Here is a 20836-nt window from a genome sequence, read left to right as displayed (position 1 = left end):
AAATATTTGAATAAAACAGCCCGTGGGTAAGGACTTCGGGAGACAGTGCGACCGACAGTCCTCCGTGCAGGAGGAGGGGTCCGGGCAAAGTCCCGGGTCCCCAGGTCTGGCTCTCAGGGTCTCAGCCAGGGACCTAATTGGTGGAGTCTGGGGCTCAGATGCTTGCTTAGTGCTGGGGAGTCCACTTCTCTGCGGATTTTCCTTCTGCCTCTTTCAACCTATGTAGGCCCTACATCCTGGATACACATGACGCTCCTGCAGTTCTCATTCCCATTCGGTGGCCCAAATCTAGAGCAGCCAATCAGCCTCACCGTGGTTCCAAGTATAAAGTCCTCACCGACAACCAGAACTCAATTCTCCCCAGACTCTCAGGGTCTGGGACATGGGGCCCCTAGCCCTGCTCCTGCTGCTCTCGGGGACCCTGGCCCTGACCCAGACCTGGGCCGGTGAGTGCGGGGTCGGGAGGGAACGGCCTTTGTGGGGCAGGAGCCAGGGGACCCGGCGGGGGGCGCAGTACCCAAGGACTGAGAGTCTCCAGCGCCCTCCACCCTGACCCCCGACCTCTGACGCCCGCCCCTCCTCTCAATCACCGCCCCCCTTTCCGTCTCCCGCGCCTCCTGACCCTTTAGCCCGACCGCCTAGGACCCAGGACGTGTGTCCTACCCCCTCCCTAGGCCCTCACAGCCTGACTGTGCGCAGTAGCGCTGCGTCCAGACCGGCCGCAGGACGCCCCGGTACATCGTCGTCGGCTACGTGGACCACACTGAGATCCTGCGGTTCGACAGCGACATCCCGAACCCGAACCCGAGGCTGAAGCCGCCGGTGCCATGGTTGGAACAGCCGTGGGTGGAGCAGGAGCATCCACATTTTTGGGACGACTACACGCGGGACATCAAAAACCACGAAAACATGTATGGAGGGCACGTGAACAACCTGCGCGCCTACTACAACCAGAGCGAGGACGGTGAGTCACGCGCTACGGGGACCTGGGCAGGATCGCCTCCAGCCTCCGAGTTTGAGATTCACCCTGAGGTTGCTCATTTTCAGTTTAGGTTTCATGACCGCGGGTTGGGTCCGGACTAGTCGGCCCTGGGGCAGACCGTCCTCCGGGTGGGAGTAACTCGAGGGAACTGACTTTGGAGCCGGGTCAGGGTCACACACCTTCCAGGAAATGACCGGCTGCGTCCTGAGGTCGGATGGGCGCTTCCTCCGCGGGTTCAGTCAGTTCGCCTACGACGGCACCGACTACCTCGCCATGAAGAGGACCTGCGCGCCTGGACTGCAACGGACAAGGTGGCACAAACCGCCTGGCGCAAGTTGGTGCAGGTTGCTGATGTGGACTACTGGAGGGGGGAACTGGAGGACACGTGCGTGCACTGGCTCCTCCAGTTCCTGGAGAAGGGGAAGGAGACGCTGCTCCGAGCAGGTGCCAGGGTGCAGGCCTCCCCAAGGGGGGATCTGTGGGCTGGGGCGGCTTCCTACAAGGAGAGGAGGGGAATGGAGCAGTGTCAGAATGTCCCTCCTCCTTGGGAGAGAGAAGAATCCCCCAAGTCTCCTTCTTCTGTGACTCACCCGTGGGGCCAGCTTTCTCTAAAGGACAGTGAGGGACCCACCCTCTCCCTGAAATACCCGACAGTGGTTCCCTCACACCCTGCAGCACCTGGTGCACCAGGACACTTCCTGGGCTGAAACCATCTCTGGAGGCCTGACTCCTGCTTTACGGAGTCACTGGGCCTTCAATGAGTCTGTGTCTGCCCTTATAGATCTGGACACTCCTACCCTAGGTTCTCACACTGATTCTGGAACTTTCCAAGAAACAGGAGATTAACCCAGAGTCCTCTGTCCAGGCTGGTGTCTGGGTGTTGCTCTCCCTTCCCCTACTCTCACTGTCCTGTCCACTCTCAGGGTGGTCACATGAGCACTGCTGGAGTGTCTGATGACCATGCAGAGTTCCTGAATTTTCTCACCCTCCCCTCAGACCCTCCAAAGACACACGTGACCCACCACCCCATCTCTGACCATGAGGTCACCCTGAAGTGCTGAGCCCTGGGCTTCTACCCTGAGAACATCACTCTGACCTGGCAGCGTGAAGGGGAGGACCTGACCCAGGACATGGAGCTTGTGGGAGACCAGGCCTGCAGGGGACGGGACCTTCCAGACGTGGGCAGCTGTGGCAGTGCCCCCTGGAGAGGAGCAGAGATACATGTGCCATGTGCAGCACCTGGGGCTGCCTGAGCCCCTGACCCTGAGATGGGGTGAGGAGGGGGTGTGGGCACAGAGCCTCTCCTCAGGGTGTCCCTGAGCAGAGTCAGGACTCAGGCCTGAGGTTGACCTCTCACCTTCCCCTCCAGACCCCCCTCCTCAGACCACCATCACCATCGTGGGCATCACTGCTGCCCTGGGTCTCCTTGTAGCTGTGGTCACTGGAGCTGTGCTGTGGGGGAGGAAGTGCTCAGGTGGGCAAAGGGTGGAGCTGAGTTCCCTGTCCCCTGGGAGTCAAGCCCAGGTGGAAGTGTGCTCTGCCTCCTTAATGGGCATTGTGTCCTCACACGGGTGCTTGTCCATCTGGGGCCTATTTCCTAACACTGACTCTTTAGTGAGGCCCGTGGGAAAGTGAGGGACACATTTATCACCTGATGATTCTAGCGATGGGGACTGATTCCCAGCTGCACACCAGGTGTCCCAGGTCAGAAGGGAAGGTCCTTCCTGAGGACAGACATCCAGACAGGTTGTTGGTCCAGTCCTGGAACATGCACTTTTCCCATATTTCCTGATCCTATCCTGGGTGTTCAGTCACAGTTCTGGAACCTTCCCTGTGCTTTAGGAGTGTGGGAATCCTTTAGGGTCACAGGACACAGCCTTCCCCCTGACTTCTCACAAAATGTTTTCTTCCCACAGGTAGAGGCAGGGAGAGCTACGCTCAGGCTGCCTGTAAGTCTGGGTGTTGGGGAGGTGACATCTGGGACCCTTGAGAGAGTGTGGGCTGGATCTGGGGTTGGGGGGCTCTTCCACCCCATAACTCTGCTGTTGTGTCTTCTCCAGGCAGTGACAGTGCCCAGGGCATTGATGTGTCTCTCACAGCTCCTAATGGTGAGGCTCCATGGACAGGAACTGGGGATATTTGAACCAAGGGGCACAAATGCATTTTGGGGATTCTCAGAGTGGAACATTCTGACCATGCGGTGGGCTGTGGGAGAATGTGACCACTTCTGAGACTGACCTGAATTTGTTCACAATAACTTTCTTTTCAGTGTGACAGAGCTGCCTTATAGGGGACTTGGTGCTAAAGCAGTCATTGCAGCCTCCCCTTGGGACTTTCAGGATCCCTGTCTGCTGTTTCTGCAACCGGCATCGGAATGTGCCTGTGTTCTTATCAGTGTCAGTGAGGGGCTGGTGCCCAGGCCACTCTCCCCACAGGGATCTGTGTCCTCTCCTCTGGGGACTGTCCTGTCCTAGCAGAGTCCCCATCATGGTTCTCATTCCCTGTTCCACTGACTTAATGGCCTGTTTCCCAGTTGGAAATCAGTATCTGGTTATGAATTTTTTTTTAAATTTCTTGCTATGAAGGGTCAATGGGTTAAATGCAGAACAACCTACAATGCAAGAGATCAATGACTGAGAACCTGGGAACCTTCTAGAATCTGGGTACTGAGTCTGTCGCAGGTGGGGACGGGAGAGGCTGTGAGGAGCAGGGCACAGCCAGAGCCCAGTCAAACTCCATGTGTTGTGGGCTCTGACATGGTCATTCCTCGTCAGGGTCGTCTTTGTTGCTCCTTTGTCCTTGCTGCTTCAGGAGAACCTTGTCCCACCAGGACCTGGGGTCCCAGGGACTTGAGCGTCACCTGGGCCTTGTCGTGGCTCCAGGACTGTGCTCAGTGAGGGCTTCCTGTGGCCGCATCAGCTTGGGCTCTGGCTGGATCTGGCCCTCAGCCCCTGTCTTTTGTATATTTGTTCTTTGTTGGTTTTTGTAGATATTATACCTATCCTTGGTTTTTATACATTAAATTATTGCAGTGTTAAATTATTATGTTTTTTTATTAATTGTTCAATTACTGGTGTCCCACATTTACCCTCATTGTGCCCTGCCCACTCCCCTAAATTATTACTGTTAGTTTTTTATTAAGTTTATTGTGGTTGGAGCATCATCCCAATATTCCAAGATTTCAGGTTTGACCCCTTGTCAGGGGCCATACCAATGACTGTATGAATAAGTGGGACAACCAATCGACGTCTCTCTCTTTTCCCCACCCCCGTCTCCCCCCAACTTAGTCTGAAAACAATAAATTGCTCTTTGAAAAAAAATTGTAGCCCCACACAAGTTGGTGGTAGGAGGTGGGGCCCTGGCAGGTGCTCAGACCAGGAAGGCGGGGCTTTGGTGAGCAGGCTGAGAGTCTTGCAGAAGGGTTGCAGAGAGAGCCCTGGCCCTTCCCCCACGCGAGGTCTCCCTCCCCAGCCGCAGGTGCTTCCTGCTGTCCACCGCCCTTTCCCGACCCCCATATCCCTCTGCACAGGACGAGCTCAGCCTGCAGGACCATGTCCTCCTCCCAGGAGGTGGGAACTACAACCGGGCAGCTGTGCTCACCTGTGCAGAGTTACACCCTGCGTGCTTAGGTCTCCGTCAGTCCCTGGTGTCCCCACGTCACGCGTGTCACGCTGAGTCACAGTGCTGATAAGTCCCAGGTAGGATGTGGAGGCTAGTGGAGCACAAGGGCTCAGACACGAGAGGACGGGACCTCTGACACTTGTAGGACAGCAGGGCTGTGCCCAGGGTCCACCGTTCCCTTTTCTCCAGGAACCACTGGCAGAGGTGTGTCCCAGGGGCGGGGAGTGGCCTGCCCACCGGTCTCCACGCTCCACTCCGCTACGGGGGCCAGCGTAGTTGGGAGGCCCGTTCCCTGAGAGCCCAGCTCAGTCTGCCAGCGGGTTCTGACTCCCGGTGTGGCACTGTCCCAAGTGTGACCTCGCAGGGCTGCTGACCACCATCCTGTCTGTGCAGGGTGGGTGTTCATGAAGCCCCTCACCTGCGTGGTCCGTCTCTGTGCCCCACAGAAGGTTCAGCAGCTGGTGCGACCACCACGCCCACTGCAGTTGTCTCTGTGTCCCCCACCCCCACCCCTAGGGAGGCACTTGGGCCGCGCTGGTGGGAGGGGGGGTGAAGACGTTGAAGGACCTGCACACCGGAGGCAACCCCAGGAGGTGTGATTGGAGTCCGCGGGGTCTGTGGAAGGGGGTGCGCGGGTCTGTGAGGCTCACTGGGGCTATAGGCAAACGTCCCACACCGAGCCGCGCAGGTAAGCGCCCCGCACAGGAGAGATGGAGTAACTGACGTGTGCGGTTAGAGTCTGGGACAGGGCAGGTGCCTGCGGGATGTCAGCAGGGCTGCTGCACGTCACTGCTCCCCTGAACCATCAAAACGATACCAACAGCAAAGGGGAGTGTTTCGTTTCACCCTCGAAATCCAGTGCAGGCACTGCCATTTTTGTGGTCATGTCCTGATGCCACGTTCATTGTCCTTACGGCCTGGTTCAGCGTCTCCATGGTGCTTCCTCTGCACAGACACCACGAGAGTCTGCAGCACATTCACACCCCCGCAGCCACCACCAATGCGTTCTGGAGACCAGAGTCACCCACACCGTCCTGATGCTGGTGGACACCTGTGTCACCTCCTACGTGCTGAATTCCATGTTTACACTCACATCACTGCCTTTTTACACTCTCATCTGTGGTTGATGCAGAGGCTCAGGTTCTGGTTTCCTGTTTACCCAGTCAGCTCCTCCCTGCTGGTCCTCAGGTTCCTAGAACTCCTAGGTGTGCTCTTGAGCTGTCAAAACCACAGATGAGACAGTAAATATACAGAAGACGGCTTCAATAGTAACCATAACCACTCGATTCAGGAATTATGTCTTCAGTACCATTTATTATGTAAAATCTGTAATGACCTTAGAAGCTCAGTTTGAAACTGGTGCTTCACTGGAAGATCTTCAAGTCAGTCCAGAGTATGATCACCTTGATAAAGATCCATAAAATTATAGGAAATTATGTTTCCCCACTGACCAGGGCAGCTGTTGAAGGGAATCTCCTTTCTTTAGTAACATTGAACTGTTTCCATAAATTTCATTTCAATGTCAATGTGGGCAATACTTGTCCAAAAAACTATGCAAATTTTATCCCCTCGATGAAGACAATCCTAGGAATGGAGATGTGCTTTCTACATTATTTTGTGTATTTTTTCATATCTCTCCCATACTCTGGCATGCTACACATAAAATAAGGGTCATTCCAATGAGGTGCTACTTTTGACTTGGGAAGATTTTTAAAAATTCTCACTTGAAGATCTGTTTACTGATTCTAGAGAGAGAGGGAAAGGGAGAGAGACAGAGAGAGGGAGGGAGACAAACATTCACCAGTCGCCTCTTGTCTGTGCCTGGATGGAGGACCACACCCACAACCTCGTAGGTGCCCTGACTGGGACTCTGATCCACAGCCCTTTGGTGTAGGGAGGACACTCCAATAAACTGAGCCACGGAGCCAGGGTTGAAGTTTTGTTTTGTTTTACACAGTCGACCTTTTGTGAAGTTTGTTGATTGAATGGATGAGGTGCTATTAAGATGCCTCAAAGCTGCCATTTATCGATTTGTTAATAGAATTTTTAGTTTAGTTAATGAAATATAGAAGTGGGGACTTTGTTTGCTTTTTATGCTTTTTTTTTCCTTTTGTGGCAATCTGGTGTTTTTAATATCTTATGTTAGTTACTGGTGTTAAGTTATATCTTTTTCCGTGGTTGTGGTAGCCATTTAAAATGCATTTCCAAAGTAGTATAGTGTAGTTAGGACTGCTGTTGACCATTTCAAAGATTATGTAAGAATTCTACCTATTTCTGTATACCTCCTCAAATGCTTTGAGAAACTAATTTCATGTATTTTTATTCTGTTATTACCCACAACAAATATGATTTCTACCATCATGAGCTAGTGAGCTCTTCCAGAAAATAAGAAATGGAATAGAAGTGTAGATTACCCATGTATCCCCAGGATGGCTAGTTCTGTAAATTACCATATTTCATGTAAATGTGTTATTCATATATACTATAAAGAACATTCCTTAGCTTTTTTTTTTAGTGCAGGTTTTGTCTAGGTGATGTGTTTCCATGTTTATTTACATAAAATTATCTTTATTTCACCTACAGTTTCTCTTATAAAATCATACAAACTACTTTCATTTTCAAAAGAGAGTAAAATGTGACCAACAAAAAAATGTATTTAGCACCAATGAAACTCATCTTAAAAAGTAATTCAATGTCCACAAATGATTTTTACTTTTAAAATACTTGATTTGAAATCATTTCAAATATACATAATGTCCCCCTTCCCCAGATACTACAACTGGTAACGCTTTGCTGTTTTTGACTTGTCCACTGTTGTTCTGAATTGTTCTCATTATTAGTACGTTTTCATCGCGTGAGAGCACCGTGTGCGCATCTGAAGCCCAGGGCGTGGTTTCCCAGACACTGTCACACCACATCTGCACCGCCCTTCGATGTACAAAACCAGCGTCGATGCAACTCGACCGCTCTATCTACACGCTTGTTCCGATTTTCCCACTGGTTCAAAACACCTCGTCTTCTTTTCTTGTTGAGTGTTCCCACCAGGTATATATGTCACATTTCATTTTGGTGGCTCTTTCTTCTTCTTTGTGCGCTGCCCTGAGGAAGTGAGGAGGCCTCCCCACTTCCCCATCATCCACAGTCACAGATACACCAGGTGCACATGACTCTCAGTGCAAACCTTGGCTACTGGATCTTCGTCCAGGTGACAAGCCTGAGTTAGAGCAATGGGTTCAGCGTGCTGGGCAGATTTCATTTCCAGTCGGTGAGAGCTCTCAATTGCGTCCACCATGGAAGTTACTGCATGTCTCTCTCAGTAATGTCCCTGTTCATCCTTCAGATAACATCCCTCTGTAACCAGGTTAAAGCAGCAGCATCAGTAGGAATTTCCTGTACATCACTCCTAGAAACCAGTAGGTGGTCAGTCAGCACAACACACTGTCTTCATGCTGCAAAGGGGGTAACAGGTGCAGGGTTAAGGTGATCACACCCAGTTAAAGTGACATCAGGTGCAGAGATCAAACACTTTCCTAAGAAGCCAATTGACGCACAGAGACGTGTTGAGTGCAATGAAAGGTCAGTAAAGAGTCAGAGGAATGAGGAACATCAATAGATAAAGGAGAACCCATAACCACTTCCTCTGTTTACATAGCCTGACTGCAGCAGGCCGTCCAGCATAGCGTGGGGGCGGGGGGTGCGCAGAGGGTTCTTTGTGCAGGAAGAGGGCTCGTGGCAGAGTCCCGGGTCCCCAGACCTGAAGACTCAAATATTCTCGCTCCCATTGGGTAAAAGAGTTAAAGAGCAGCCAATCAGCGTCACCGTGGTTCCGGGTGTAAAACCTCACCGAGAACCGAAACTCACCTCCCTAGACGCTCCGGTTGGGGTCATGGGGGCGGGAGCCCTGCTCCTGCTGCTCTCGGGGGCCCTGGCCCTGACCGAGGCTGGGGCTGGTGAGTGCGGGGTCGGGAGGGAACGGCCTCTGTGGGGCAGGAGTGAGGGGACCCGGCGGGGGCGCGTCTGCAGAACCCCAGCCAAGAACCAGATCACCGACTCCCTCCTGGACTCACACCTGCCCCTCCCCCCCTTTTCGGTCCCGCTGTTCCCCAGCCCCTGCAGGCCCGACCTCGGACCAGAGACGCGCATCCTTCCAGTCCCCGGGCACCCACAGCCTGAGAATTCTCACCACCACCGTGTACCGCCCGGGCCGTGAGAAGAACCGCTACATGGGCGCTGGCTACGTGGACGACACCGAGATGGTGCGGTACGACAGTGACGCCAAGGGTCCCAGGCTGAAGCTGGCAGCCGCGGGGTTGGTGACGCTGTTGATGGAGTGGCGGCGCGGGGAGGCGGAGCATCGACAGTTTTGGGACGACTACATGCTCAAAATCCAGCACTACGAACAGATGAGCAGTGCGAACCTGAACAAGCTGTGCGCCCACTACAACCAGAGCGAGGACGGTGAGCAGGCGCCCCGGGTCTGGGCACCACCCCCATCCCCACGGGCCTGCCTGGGTCGCCCGGATTCCGGGTCGGAGCGCCCACACGAGGCTGCTGGACCCTCCCTGCCCCCAGTGAGGGAGGACCCCGGGAGGATGTTGATGCAGTTTCATTTTCTTGTTAGCTTCAATCACAGTTGAAGGGCACAGACGGGTCGGGTCCCCGACACACCTGTTCTCGGGGCGGGTCTAATGACCCCCGCCAACCTGGGGGCGGGGTCAGGGTCTCACACCTTCCAGGAACTGAGTGGAAGCGTGGTGGGGTCAGACGGGCGCTTCCTCCATGGGTACAATCACTTCGCCTACGACGGCGCCGACTACGTCTCCCTGACCGAGGACCTGCGCTCCTGGACTGCAGCGGCAGGAATCAGCTGGAGCAAAATTGTGCAGGTCCCCGATGTGGAACGAAGGAGAGCCTACCTGCAGGAAAAGTGCGTGCGCTGGCTCCGCCTGATCCTGGAGAAGGGGAGGGAGACTCTGCTCCTAGCAGGTACCTAGGCACAGGCCTCCCTGAAGAGGGGACCTGTGGGCTGGGGCAGCTTTCTACAAGGAGAGGAGGAAAATGGGGCAGTGTCAGAATGTCGCTCCAGCTCAGGACAGGGAAGAGTCCCCCAGGTCTCCTTCTTTTGTGACTCACCCGTGAGACCAGCTTTCGCTGAAGGACAGTAAGGGGCCCAGCCTCTCCCTGAAACACCCCACAGCAGTTCCCTCACACCCTGCAGCACCTGGTGCACCAGGACACTCTCCCTGGTTCTCAGGCTGAGACCCTCTCTGGAGGCCTGACTGTGGCTTTTCTGAGTCATCAGCTCCCACCTGAGACTGTGTCTCCCCTTAGACACCTGCACACTCCTACCCTAGGTTCTCACTCTGATTCTGGAACTTTCCAAGGAAATAGGAGATTATCCAAAAAAATAAGAGATTATTCCAGGTGCCTTTGCCCAGGCTGGTGTCTGGGTGGTGTGCTCCCTTCCCCCAACCCCATTGTTCTGTCCACTCTCAGGGTGGTCACATGAGCACTGCTGGAGTGTCCCATGAGCATGCAAAGATTCGGAATTTTCTCACCCTCCCCTCAGACCATCCAAAGACACACGTGACCCACCACCCCATCTCTGACCACGAGGTCACCCTGAAGTGCTGGGCCCTGGGCTTCTACCCTGCGGACATCACCCTGACCTGGCAGCGTGAAGGGAAAGACCTGACTGAGGACATGGAGCTAGTGGACACCAGGCCTGCAGGGGATGGAACCTTTCAGAAGTGGGCAGCTGTGGCTGTGCCCCCTGGAGAGGAGCAGAGATACACGTGCCATGTGCATCACCAGGGGCTGCCTGAGCCCCTGACCCTGAGATGGGGTGAGGAGGGGACAGAGCCTCTCCTCAGGGTGTCCCTGAGCAGGGTCAGGACTCAGGCCTGAGGTTGACTTCTCACCCTCCCCTCACAGAACCCCCTCCTCAGACCTCCATCACCATCATCTTTGTGGGCATTGCTGCTGCCCTGGGTCTCCTTGGAGCTGTGGCTGCTGGAGCTGTGCTGTGGAGGAGGAAGAGCTCAGGTGGGCAAGGGGTGGGGCTGAGTTTCCTGTCCCCCCGGGGGCCAAGCCCAAGTGGAAGTGTGCTCTGCCTCGTTAATGGGCATCGTATCCCCACACGGGTGCTTGTCCATCTGGGGCCTATTTCCTAACACTGACTCTTTAGTGAGGCCCATGGGAAAGTGAGGGACACATTTATCACCTGATGATTCTAGTGATGGGGACTGATTCCCAGGTGTCCCAGGTCAGAGGGGAAGCTCCCTGCTGAGGACAGACATCCACACAGATGGTTGGTCCATTCCTGGCACATGTATTGTCCCTATATTTCCTGATCTCAACCTGGTATTCAGTCACAGTTCTGGAAACTTCTCTGTGCTTCAGGAATGTGGGGCTCCTTTAGCGTCAAGGGACCCAGCCTTCCCCCTGACTTCTCACAGAATGTTTTCTTCCCACAGGCAGAGGCAGGGAGAACTACACTCAGACTGCCTGTAAGTCTGGGTGTTGGGGAGGTAACGTCTGGGACTCTTGGGAGAGTGTGGGCTGGAGTCTGTGAGGAGCACTCCCCACCCCCTAAGTCTGCTGTTGTGTCTTCCCCAGGCAACAACAGTGTCCAGGGCTCTGATGAGTGTCTCCCAGCTCTTAAGGGTGAAACTCTGAGGCAGGAAGTAACAGGCATTGTGACCAGGAGGCCCAGCGAAGTTTTTGGTTCTCTCAGAATGGGACATTCTGAGCATGTGGTGAGCTACAGGAAAATGTGACACTTCTGAAATTGACCTGAATTTCTTCATGACAACTTTCTTTCCCAGTGCGACAGAGCTGCCTTGTCCAGGACTTTGTACTAAATAGTCATTGCAGCTTCCCCTTGGGACTTTAAGCGACCCTGACTGCTGTTTCTGCAACTGGCATCAGAATGTGTCTTCTTATCAGCATCAGTGAGGAGCTGGTCACCATGCTACCCTCCCCATAGGGACCTGTGTCCTCTGCCCTGGGGACTACCCTGTCCTAGCAGAGGTAGGGTGAAGCCATCCCCATCCTGGTCATCCTTTGACTGGATCATCTTTGTTGCTCCTTTGTCCATGGTGCTTCCGGAGAAACTTGTCCCCCCAGGACCTGGGATTTTAGGGACTTGAGGGTCACCTGGGCCTTCTGGTGGCTCCAGGACTGTGCTCAGTGAGGACTTTCTGTGGCTGCATCAGCCTGGGCTCAGGCCTGGGTCTGGCCCACAGCCCCCATCTTTTGGGTGTTTGTTGTTTCTTTTTCTTTTTTTCTTTTATATATATTGTACCCTTGTTTTGTAAAAATTAAATTATTTTAGTTTTTAGTTAAATGATTGTGGTGTGGTTTTTAATTAAATCATTGTGCTTGGAGCATCGTCCCAATATGCCAAGGTCGCAGGGTTGATCCCAAGTCAGCAGCCCTGCAAAAGTCTACCGATGAATGTAGGAAGTAGTGGGACCACCAATCAATTTTTCTCTCTCTCTCCCTCCCCCCATCTCCCTCCATCTCTCTCTAAAATCAATCAATAAATTGATTTTTGAAAGAAAATTGTAGCCCCACCCAAGTCGGTGGTAGGAGCTGGGGCCCTGGCAGGTGCTCAGACCAGGAGGGCGGGACTTTGGTGAACAGGCTGAGTCTTACAGCAGGGTTGCAGAGAATGCCCTGGCCCTTCCCCCACGGGAGGTCTCCTTCCCCAACCCTGACTGTGTCCCCCTTTCCAGGGCCCCCCGGCCCCCATGTCCCTCCACACAGGACAAGCTCAGCTGCTGGGACCATCTCTTCCTTCTGAGAGGTGAGAACGCAGGCCCGCAGCTGTGCTCACCTGTGCAGAGTTACACACTGTGCACCTCGGCCCCCGAGTGCGTCCCCGCTGTCCCCACAGCATGGGTCACACAGCGCTGATAATCCCAGGTGAAATACAGATGCTCGTGGAGCACAAGGGGCCAGACTCAAAGGGATGGGGTCTCTGACAGTGTTGTAGGACAGCAGGGCTGTGCCCAGGGTCCTCCGTGTCCTTCGTCTCCAGGAACCACTGGCACCCACGTGTCTGAGTTGCTGGGAGTAGCCTGTCCCTGCGTAGGAAGCGGGTCGGGAGGCGGGGCTGGAAGCCGCATTCCAGGGTCACCCAAGCCCCATCTGCGGGAGGATTCTGACTCCTTTGTGGTGCTGTCCCCAAGCGTGACCATGCTGGGCTGGTGGCCACTATCCCGTCAGTGCAGGGAGGGTGTTGGTGAAGCCCCTCACAGGCGAGGTCGGACTCTGAGAGGTGTGATCGGAGCCCGCGGGGATGTGAAAGGGGGTGTGTGGGTCTCTGGGTTCAATGGGGCCAGAGCAAAGGTCCCACATGGAGCCACGCAGGTAAGCGCCCCCCACAGGAGAGATGGAGTAACTGCCATGTGCGGTTAGAGCCCTCGGACAGGGCAGGTGAGTGCAGGGTGTCAGCAGGGCTGCCGGGAAGGACGGCTATAGGATCAATCCCAGAAGGGAGACATTCATATATAAACGTGCTTAAATGCATGCACACAAACACACCGCTGTTACTTTGAACATACCAATAAAATGAAGAACAATAAACATTTCTACTTTCCCTTGCTCCTTTCTCTATTTAATTTTCTTGAATCTTCATCTAAGGATTGTTTTTCTCCCATTGTTTATAGAGACAGGATTGGAGAGAGAGAGAGAGACAAACTTCCATGGGAGAGATCAGTTGCCTCCTGCACCTGTCCCACCCAGGACTTGAACTAGCAGCCTTGGCCTATCGGAATGATGCTCTAACCAGCTGAGCTACCTAGCCAGGGTGATACATTCTCATAGTAGGCAGGGTGACCATGAACTCTAAGGGGGGGGGGTGCAGGGTGTGTCCCCTGTCACACACTCGCAGACTCAGGACCTGGTATTGAACTCCCACTGTGGGTCAACTGCATTGTTGACCATGACAGACGTGGTCCTGAATCCATGGACCCGACACTCTGGTGGGGAGTCGGAAGATAAAAGTAAATAGAATAAATACACAATAATAATGGGAAGCGGGGTACCTGGTTCAGGTGCATGTTCTCCAGGTAAAGCCATTGCAATGAAGAACTACAGTGTCTTCTGTCTCAGGAGAAGAGCGAGAGTCCGCCCCCTGGTGGTCGTGCAGGAAGACTGTGGCGTCTCCACTGGCATGGCCTCCAGCACACTGAGCAGCTGTGTCCATGTCTTTTCAGGTCAGTGTCCCAGGACCCCAGGGCAGGAGGCTCTGAAAACTATCTTCCTTTGAAGATGGGGGCTGGGGCTGTGGCCTCTGTCATTCTCTTCACTCTTACTTGGACACAGACAGAGGTCGACACACGTGATCCTCACCCACATGGCTGTGGCCAATGCCGTGGCTCCTCTCTCCCTGGGATTCCCCACACAAGACAGCTTTGGTTTTGAGGAGCCCCCATCCAGCCTGGGATGTAACTGTGTCTGATATGTACAGAGAGTGGTCTGTGGCAGCACCCTGTGCTCCACCTGAGTCCTGAGCACCTATGAGTCCTTCACACTCAACCCTGGGAGAGTGGAGTGGCCCAAGCTCAGAGGAAGAGCCCCAAGCTCCTCGGGCCTTCCTGTTGCATCTGCTGGGTGTTCGTTTCTTAATAAATATTTCAGCACCTGTGAACGTCACTGCTCCACAGAGTTGGCAAAACGATACTAACAGCAAAGGGAAATGTTTAATTTCACCCTTGAAATCCAGTGCAGGCATTGCCACCTTGTGGTCATGTCCTGTATCACATTGATTGTCCTCAGGGTCTGGTCCAGCATCTCCATGGTGCTTCACCTGCACAGACACCACCAGAGGCTGCAGCATATTCACACCCCTGCAGCCACCCCCAATGCTCTCCAGTGGCCAGAGCCACTCACACCTTCCTGATGCTGGTGGACACATGCATCACCTTCTACATGCTGAATTCCATTTCTGCTTTTTACGTCACTGTGTGAGACGACCCTCATTTTCAGTGGGTGCAGACCTCCCCTAGTTGGCTTCCTGTTCTCCTGCTCTTCACCTCCCACTGCAGATGCTCATGGATCCTAGAGTTCCTAGGGTCATGAACTGTTAGCAGTTCTAATCTGTGGATGTCAGTGTTTATAATATTTCTAACTACACTGTTCAGTGATCCTTCACTAAATGCCAAAGTTGTACATAAAATCCACCATGAACTTAATTTTTAAGTTAAAATATAACTGACACACAACCTCATGTAAGTGTAAGGTGCCCAATGTGTTTATCTGATGCACTTACATTCACTCATGTGCTGCCTAACGGTGGTGATCCACCCTGAGAAATGTGTGGTTGTGCAATGTTGTGGTTGTGAGAACAGCACAGAGGCATTCGTGCCTGGATGGTCTCCCTACTGCTCACCTGGACTGCAGGGCTCAGCCTGTTGCTCCTGGGCTGCAAGTCTGTACAGCACATTGTACAAAACAATTTGTACAATAATCAACACAGCAGAAGATGTCATCAAGAGATGTGGTAAACACAGGACTTCTGGCCAAGATGGAGGCATAGGTAGACACACTGTGCCTCCTCACACAACCAAAATAAGGACAACAACAATTTAAAAACAAAAAACAACCAGAACTGACAGAAAATTGAACTGTATGGAAGTCTGACAACCAAGGAGCTGAAGTAGACACATTCATCCAGACTGGTAGGAGGGGCGGAGTTGGGGAGCCTGGACAGAGAGGGCTTGCAGCAGGGCAGCTGGTGACCCCAGGCACACAAAGTGGCAGCTGGCAGACATACCGAGGTGGTGGATTGTGGAGGGGCACAGAGCACAAGGTGTCTGGCAGACCAGGTGGTCCCACGTTCACATGCAGATAAACAGGTAAAGCTGGGGAGTGAGACAGACCTTGCAACCCAGTGTCCCCATGTGGGGAAATAAAGTCTCAAAACACTGATTCAAAACACCTGTGGTGTTGAGGTGCCAGGAGAAACTCCCAGCCTCACAGGAGAGTTCATTGGAGAGACCCACAAGATCCCAGGATGTACACAAACCCATCCACACAAGAATCAGCACCCGAAGGGCCCAATTTGCTTGTGGGAGACAGGGGAAGTGACTGAGATCTGGAAGAGAGCAGAGCAAGTGCCATTGTTCCCTCTTGGACCCCTGCCCCACATACAGTGTCAAAACACAGCAATGTGGGTTGACCTGCCCTAGTGAACACCTAAGGCTCCATTCCTTACTACATAACAGGCACATCAAGACAAAAAAAAAATGGCCCAAATGAAAGAACAGATCAAAGCTCCAGAAAAAATATAACTAACCATTGAAGAGATAGCCAACCTATCAGATGCACAATTTAAAACACTGGTAATCAGGATACTCACAGAATTGGTTGAATTTGGTTGCAAATTACATGAAAAAATGAAGTCTACACTAAGTGAAATAAAGGAAAATGTGCAGGGAACCAATAGTGATGGGAAGGAAACTGGGACTCAAATCAATTGGTTCAACCAGAGGGAAGAAAGAAACAACCAAACAGAAAAAAATGAAAAAATAAGAATTCAAAAAAATGAGGAGAGGCTTAGGAACCTCCAGAACATCTCTAACGTTGTTCCAACATCCAAATTATAGGGGTACCAGAAGGAGAAGAGGAAGAGCTACAAGTCAAAAAATCATTTGAAAAAATTATAAAGAAGAACTTCCCCATTCTGGCTAAGGAAATAGACTTCCAGGAAGTCCAGGAAGCTCAGAGAGACCCAAAGAAGTTGGACCCAAGAAGGAACACACCAAGGCACATCATAATTACATTACCCAAGATGAAAGATAAGGATGGAATCTTGGAAGCAGCAAGAGAAAAGAAGAGAGTTACCCACAAAGGAGTTCCCATAAGACTGTCAGCTGATTTCTCAAAAGAGACCTTACAGACAAGAAGGGGCTGGAAAGAAGTATTCCAAGTCATGAAAGGCAAGGACCTACATCCAAGATTGCTCTATCCAGCAAAGCTTTCATTTAGAATGGAAGGGCAGATAAAGTGCTTCTCAGATATGGACAAGTTAAAGAAGTTCATCATCACCAAGTTCTTATTATATGAAATGTTAAAGGGGCTTATCTAAGGGAAAGAAGATCAAAAACATGTCTAGTAAAATGACAGCAAACTCACAATGATTAACAACCACACCTAAAACAAAAACAAAAACAAAAACAAAATAAGCAAACAACTAGAACAGAAACAGAATCACAGAAATGGAGATCACATGGAGGGATAGCAATAGGGGAGTGGGAGGAGGAGAGAGGGGAAAAAGGTACAGAGAATAAGTAGCATAGATGGTGGGTAGAAAATAGACAGGGGCAGAGAAAGAATGATATGGGAAATATAGAAGCTAAAGAACTTATGACACATGGACATGAACTAAAGGGGGGAATGTAGGTGGGAGGGGGTGTACAGGGTGGAGGAGACTGAAGGGGGGCAAATGGGACAACTGTAATAGCATAATCAATAAAGTATATTTTTAAAAATAAAAAATAAAAATCATTAATGGATAAAAAAGAGAGTTGTTAAACACAAGGTGTAGAAGGCCACTGAGGTCCTAACAACACAAACTGTTCTGCAAATGCTGTTCTTTTTACCCCTCACAGGGGATATGTTTATTGATATGAGAGCGGGTGAGAGAGAGAGAGAGAAAGAGAGAAACAGATCAGTTTTCTCTACTTATTTTGCTGAAAACTCCTATTAGCATTGGATTGAGTTTTAATGTGCACAGATGAATGAACAGTTTTACTTTAGTGGTAATTTCTCATGTACAACTTTTAACATTTATAATTTTTCAGTTAATACACATTTACCATATAACTTGTGTATTATCTATATCCACATAATTAATTCTATAGGTTTTGTTTACATGCATAAAAGTGGAGGCAGATGGGGAGGAAAGTGAAGAGCTCAGCTCAGGGCTGACAACGATGGGCTCCATGTCTGGGCTCTGGGCAATGAACTTGCACACCTTCCCCCACTCCTCACTCAGGGCACTGCCCTCTGTGGAGGCCAAGCTGGGTCTTTCCCTTCTTTTGGGGTTTGGTCTTTGGTATCTCAACTCTTTGTTGATCTTAAGAAGTTCGTTTTTGTATTATACATGGCATTTTTAGCTATTTTCAGTGGAAGAATTTGTCCACACCACCTAGCCACCATTTTCAAGAATGAAATTTCTAAGGTAAATGGTTGGTCCTAAAGGACAGGGTCAAAATCTGAATCTTAAATCATGATGTGAGGATGATTTTTGGGGAGATTTAAGTGAAGGGATTTTTTGTAACTTGTTCTTTGAAAACACTATTCATGCACATACAAGAGAATTCAAAAGACTCTCAAGAACACACAAAATTAAATGAGTCCCAATGTCCCCCTGCTCCCTCAGTCACCTAAGTCCTCTACCAGGAAACCATCTCAGTGAGTCACTTGTGATTCCTCCTCCCTGGAAAATCTCCCTGTGCTTTAATGTTGGTGTGATGTCTGTAAAAAGAGCTCAGGTCACAGACTGGGAGAAAATGTTGGCAAATCACTTGTTTTAGACTATATATAACAATCCTCAAACTCAACAATATGAAAACATCAACTCAATAAAAAGTGATCAATATTTTTACAGACACTTTACCAAAGAATTTATATCAGCTGTATCAACTGGAGAGGGGGTGGCTCAGTTGATTGGAGCATCATCCCATGCAGCAAAAGGTTGTGGGTTTGATTCCTGGTCAGGGCACATACTTAGGTTTAGTGTATGTTCCCAGATACAGGAACTCAGGGGAGGCAACCAATCGATGTTTCTCTCTTCCTTCCTCTGTCTCTGAAAGCAATGAAAAAAAATGTCCTTGACCCAGTAAAAAAAAAAAGGAAAAAGAAAAAAAAGAAAGCATACATTTATTTAAAGAAGCGAAACCAAACCCAGAACCACAGGAGAATTGTTTCTCTAAGACCTGGCTCCCAGATGGCTTCTAGGGGATGGATTACACAGGGGATTAAGGGTCTTGGGGTCAAGGTCTCCAGTGATTGGTCAGCACTAGGGTAGGGGGTGTTTGGTCATTATATCTGGTCTTAATTCAGCCATGAGGTTGTTCTGTCCAGTTTCACACATTTATTCTACTGCTCTCCCAAGAGTCTAAATCTTCATGAGCACATATTTAAACACATCAGATCTCCAACCACTTTCCTCACTGCAGACACCTGTCCACAGCCCTCATTCCTGCCACAGGTGACCGGGACCCTGCACACCAGGAGCTGGGCGGACACCCTGGATGTCCTGTACTTCACATTGGACAGCACTGGCTTTCCTCTTCTGGCTCCCCATCACCGAGATACCACATGTTCTTTTTTAGTTTACTTCCTCATTTTCCCCAATTTCCATGGAAGTATTTTTCAAAAGAGAACATGAAAAGTTAACAATTAAAGCTCTAAACACATGAGGAAACTGTAGGCTATCCTAGCTCTTATTCACATCTTGACTGGATATAGAACTCTGTGTTGGAAATATTTTTTTCTTCAGAAATTGGAAGGCATTGCTTCCATGTCTTCTAGTCTCCAGGCCCATATTTGCTGCCTCTTGAAGTTTTCAGTGTGTCTCCCACCCTCTTTCTGAAATTCCATTGTGATATATCACAGTGCAGATCCGGTTTTACCTGCTATGGTAAGAATTTGACTAGGCCACTCAAAATGTAAATTTTTGTGCATAAATTTTGAGAAATATTCTTGAAAAATTTTAACTCATTTAGTACTCATCATTATTTTTAGACAGATGTAATAAATTGATTGGAATCTCTTGACTGATAGACTAATAGGTCTTTTCCTACTTGCCCACACTTTTAGATAACTTAGTGGGAGTACAATTGGAATCTTCCAGTTCACCTTTTGAATTATTCACTTTTATGTTAATATTTTTAATTTCTAAGAGATCTTTCCTATTCTATGGTTGTGTATAATTGTTCTGCCTCAAATGCCACTATCTTTTACATCTTTCAGATAAGATAGATGCCAGTGGAAGGGGACCATAGGTCTCCTGGTTATCTGCTTCTATGATGTCAGGAACCTTTCCCTCACAGCACTGGGTCATGATTATATTTCTGTGTGTCATTTCTGCTAATGACCCATCTCCCCCACGACAGTGCCAGAGTCACAGAGCCAGGGTCCTACTCTGGCTCTCCATTCTGTCTCCACACTCTAACTAACCCTGAGATGGTAGAGGCCTTGAAATCCATGCTGGTTGATGAATTTGACTGTGGTCTGGATGGCCAAGGTCCACAGCCCCTTGATGTCCTCCAGAGCTCTGAGCCAAGCAGCCTCCTATCCCAGAACACTCTGAAACACTGCAACAGTTCACTTTCATGGAGTGCAGAGTCACAGAGAGGCAGGATAGTAAGAAGCTGAGCAAGTGGAGTGGGGAAATGGAGAAAAGAAAATTACAGTTGGCCATAGAGTCTGAACAACTTATAGCCAGCGGGTGAATCGCAAGACCTTATCTCCCCTAACCAAGGACATGTAAGAAGAAATGGTTTGTTCCTGTCTTTCTCCCTAACCAGAGAATACATAGCTTAAATCACTCTGATTGAGGAAAAATAAACAACAGAAAACAAATTAATGACATTTGTGCCAGATGAACCCAAGGACAGATGAAGTCAGGGGAAGAAACAACAACAACAATAAAAACACTAGAGCCACACAGACCAAAGATAAAAATAAAACAGTGAAGCTGGCCAAAGAATAACCCCAATCCCCCTTAGTGCTCATGTTGATGCATCAGCGTATCAAAAACACCCCAAAAGCTGATGAATATTCTGCTGATACCCTCCCCTAAGATTCTCACCCACAGAAGAGAGATAAAAACCCTCCAGACAGAGACCTGGGGCAGCTCCCTCTAGAGCTCACCCTCGGCTCCATTTCAAACATGAACTTGTTTCTCTCCTGGACTGTAAGATGCCCTTGAGATTATCAGCCAGGGGAGCAGAGGGCAGTGGCAGCTTGTCTCAGGCTTATCACCCCATCCTGTCTGCAAAGCCCCCTTTTCCTCTAACTAGTGAGCTGACAGTAGCCCCGCCCTGGCTCACTTCTGTCTCTGGGAGTTTTACTTCCCAGTGAGCTGCCTGCAGCCTGACCTTAACTCACTCCTTTCCTGTAACATTCCCAGGAACCAGAGCAGACCCACCTAGGCTCTCTCCAGTGACTTCTTCTACCCTAAGTCCTTCCTTTTTGTCACTGTCCCCAGTTTTA

General features: G+C 50.6%; 1 protein-coding gene and 1 pseudogene across 1 annotated transcript; both read left to right on the top strand.

Annotated features, from left to right (window-relative positions):
* The first annotated feature begins 373 nt into the window (after positions 1-373).
* Positions 374-4024, top strand: LOC123828152 (annotated as a pseudogene).
* A 4404-nt stretch (positions 4025-8428) lies between these two features.
* On the top strand, positions 8429-11951 carry LOC123828150 (class I histocompatibility antigen, B alpha chain-like). The gene is made up of 7 exons (XM_045852796.1): positions 8429-8553; positions 8711-9061; positions 9323-9589; positions 10173-10448; positions 10538-10648; positions 11080-11112; positions 11222-11951. Exons 1-7 carry the CDS (start codon positions 8490-8492, stop codon positions 11380-11382), a joined length of 1263 nt encoding a protein of 420 aa, XP_045708752.1. The 5' UTR covers positions 8429-8489; the 3' UTR covers positions 11383-11951.
* The last annotated feature ends 8885 nt before the right edge of the window (positions 11952-20836 follow it).

Source organism: Phyllostomus hastatus, unplaced genomic scaffold (genome assembly GCF_019186645.2).
Source record: "Phyllostomus hastatus isolate PE091 unplaced genomic scaffold, TTU_PhHast_1.1 phas_contig_965, whole genome shotgun sequence".
NCBI lineage: Eukaryota > Metazoa > Chordata > Mammalia > Chiroptera > Phyllostomidae > Phyllostomus > Phyllostomus hastatus.
This window is presented reverse-complemented; position numbering and strand designations above follow the sequence as displayed.

Coding starts and splice junctions, on each gene's coding strand:
- LOC123828150 (XM_045852796.1), top strand. CDS start 8,490: ATGGGGGCGGGAGCCCTGCTCCTGCTGCTCTCGGGGGCCCTGGCCCTG. Junction 10,649..11,079: donor GTGGAGGAGGAAGAGCTCAG/GTGGGCAAGGGG, acceptor TTCTTCCCACAG/GCAGAGGCAGGGAGAACTAC. Junction 11,113..11,221: donor GAACTACACTCAGACTGCCT/GTAAGTCTGGGT, acceptor TGTCTTCCCCAG/GCAACAACAGTGTCCAGGGC.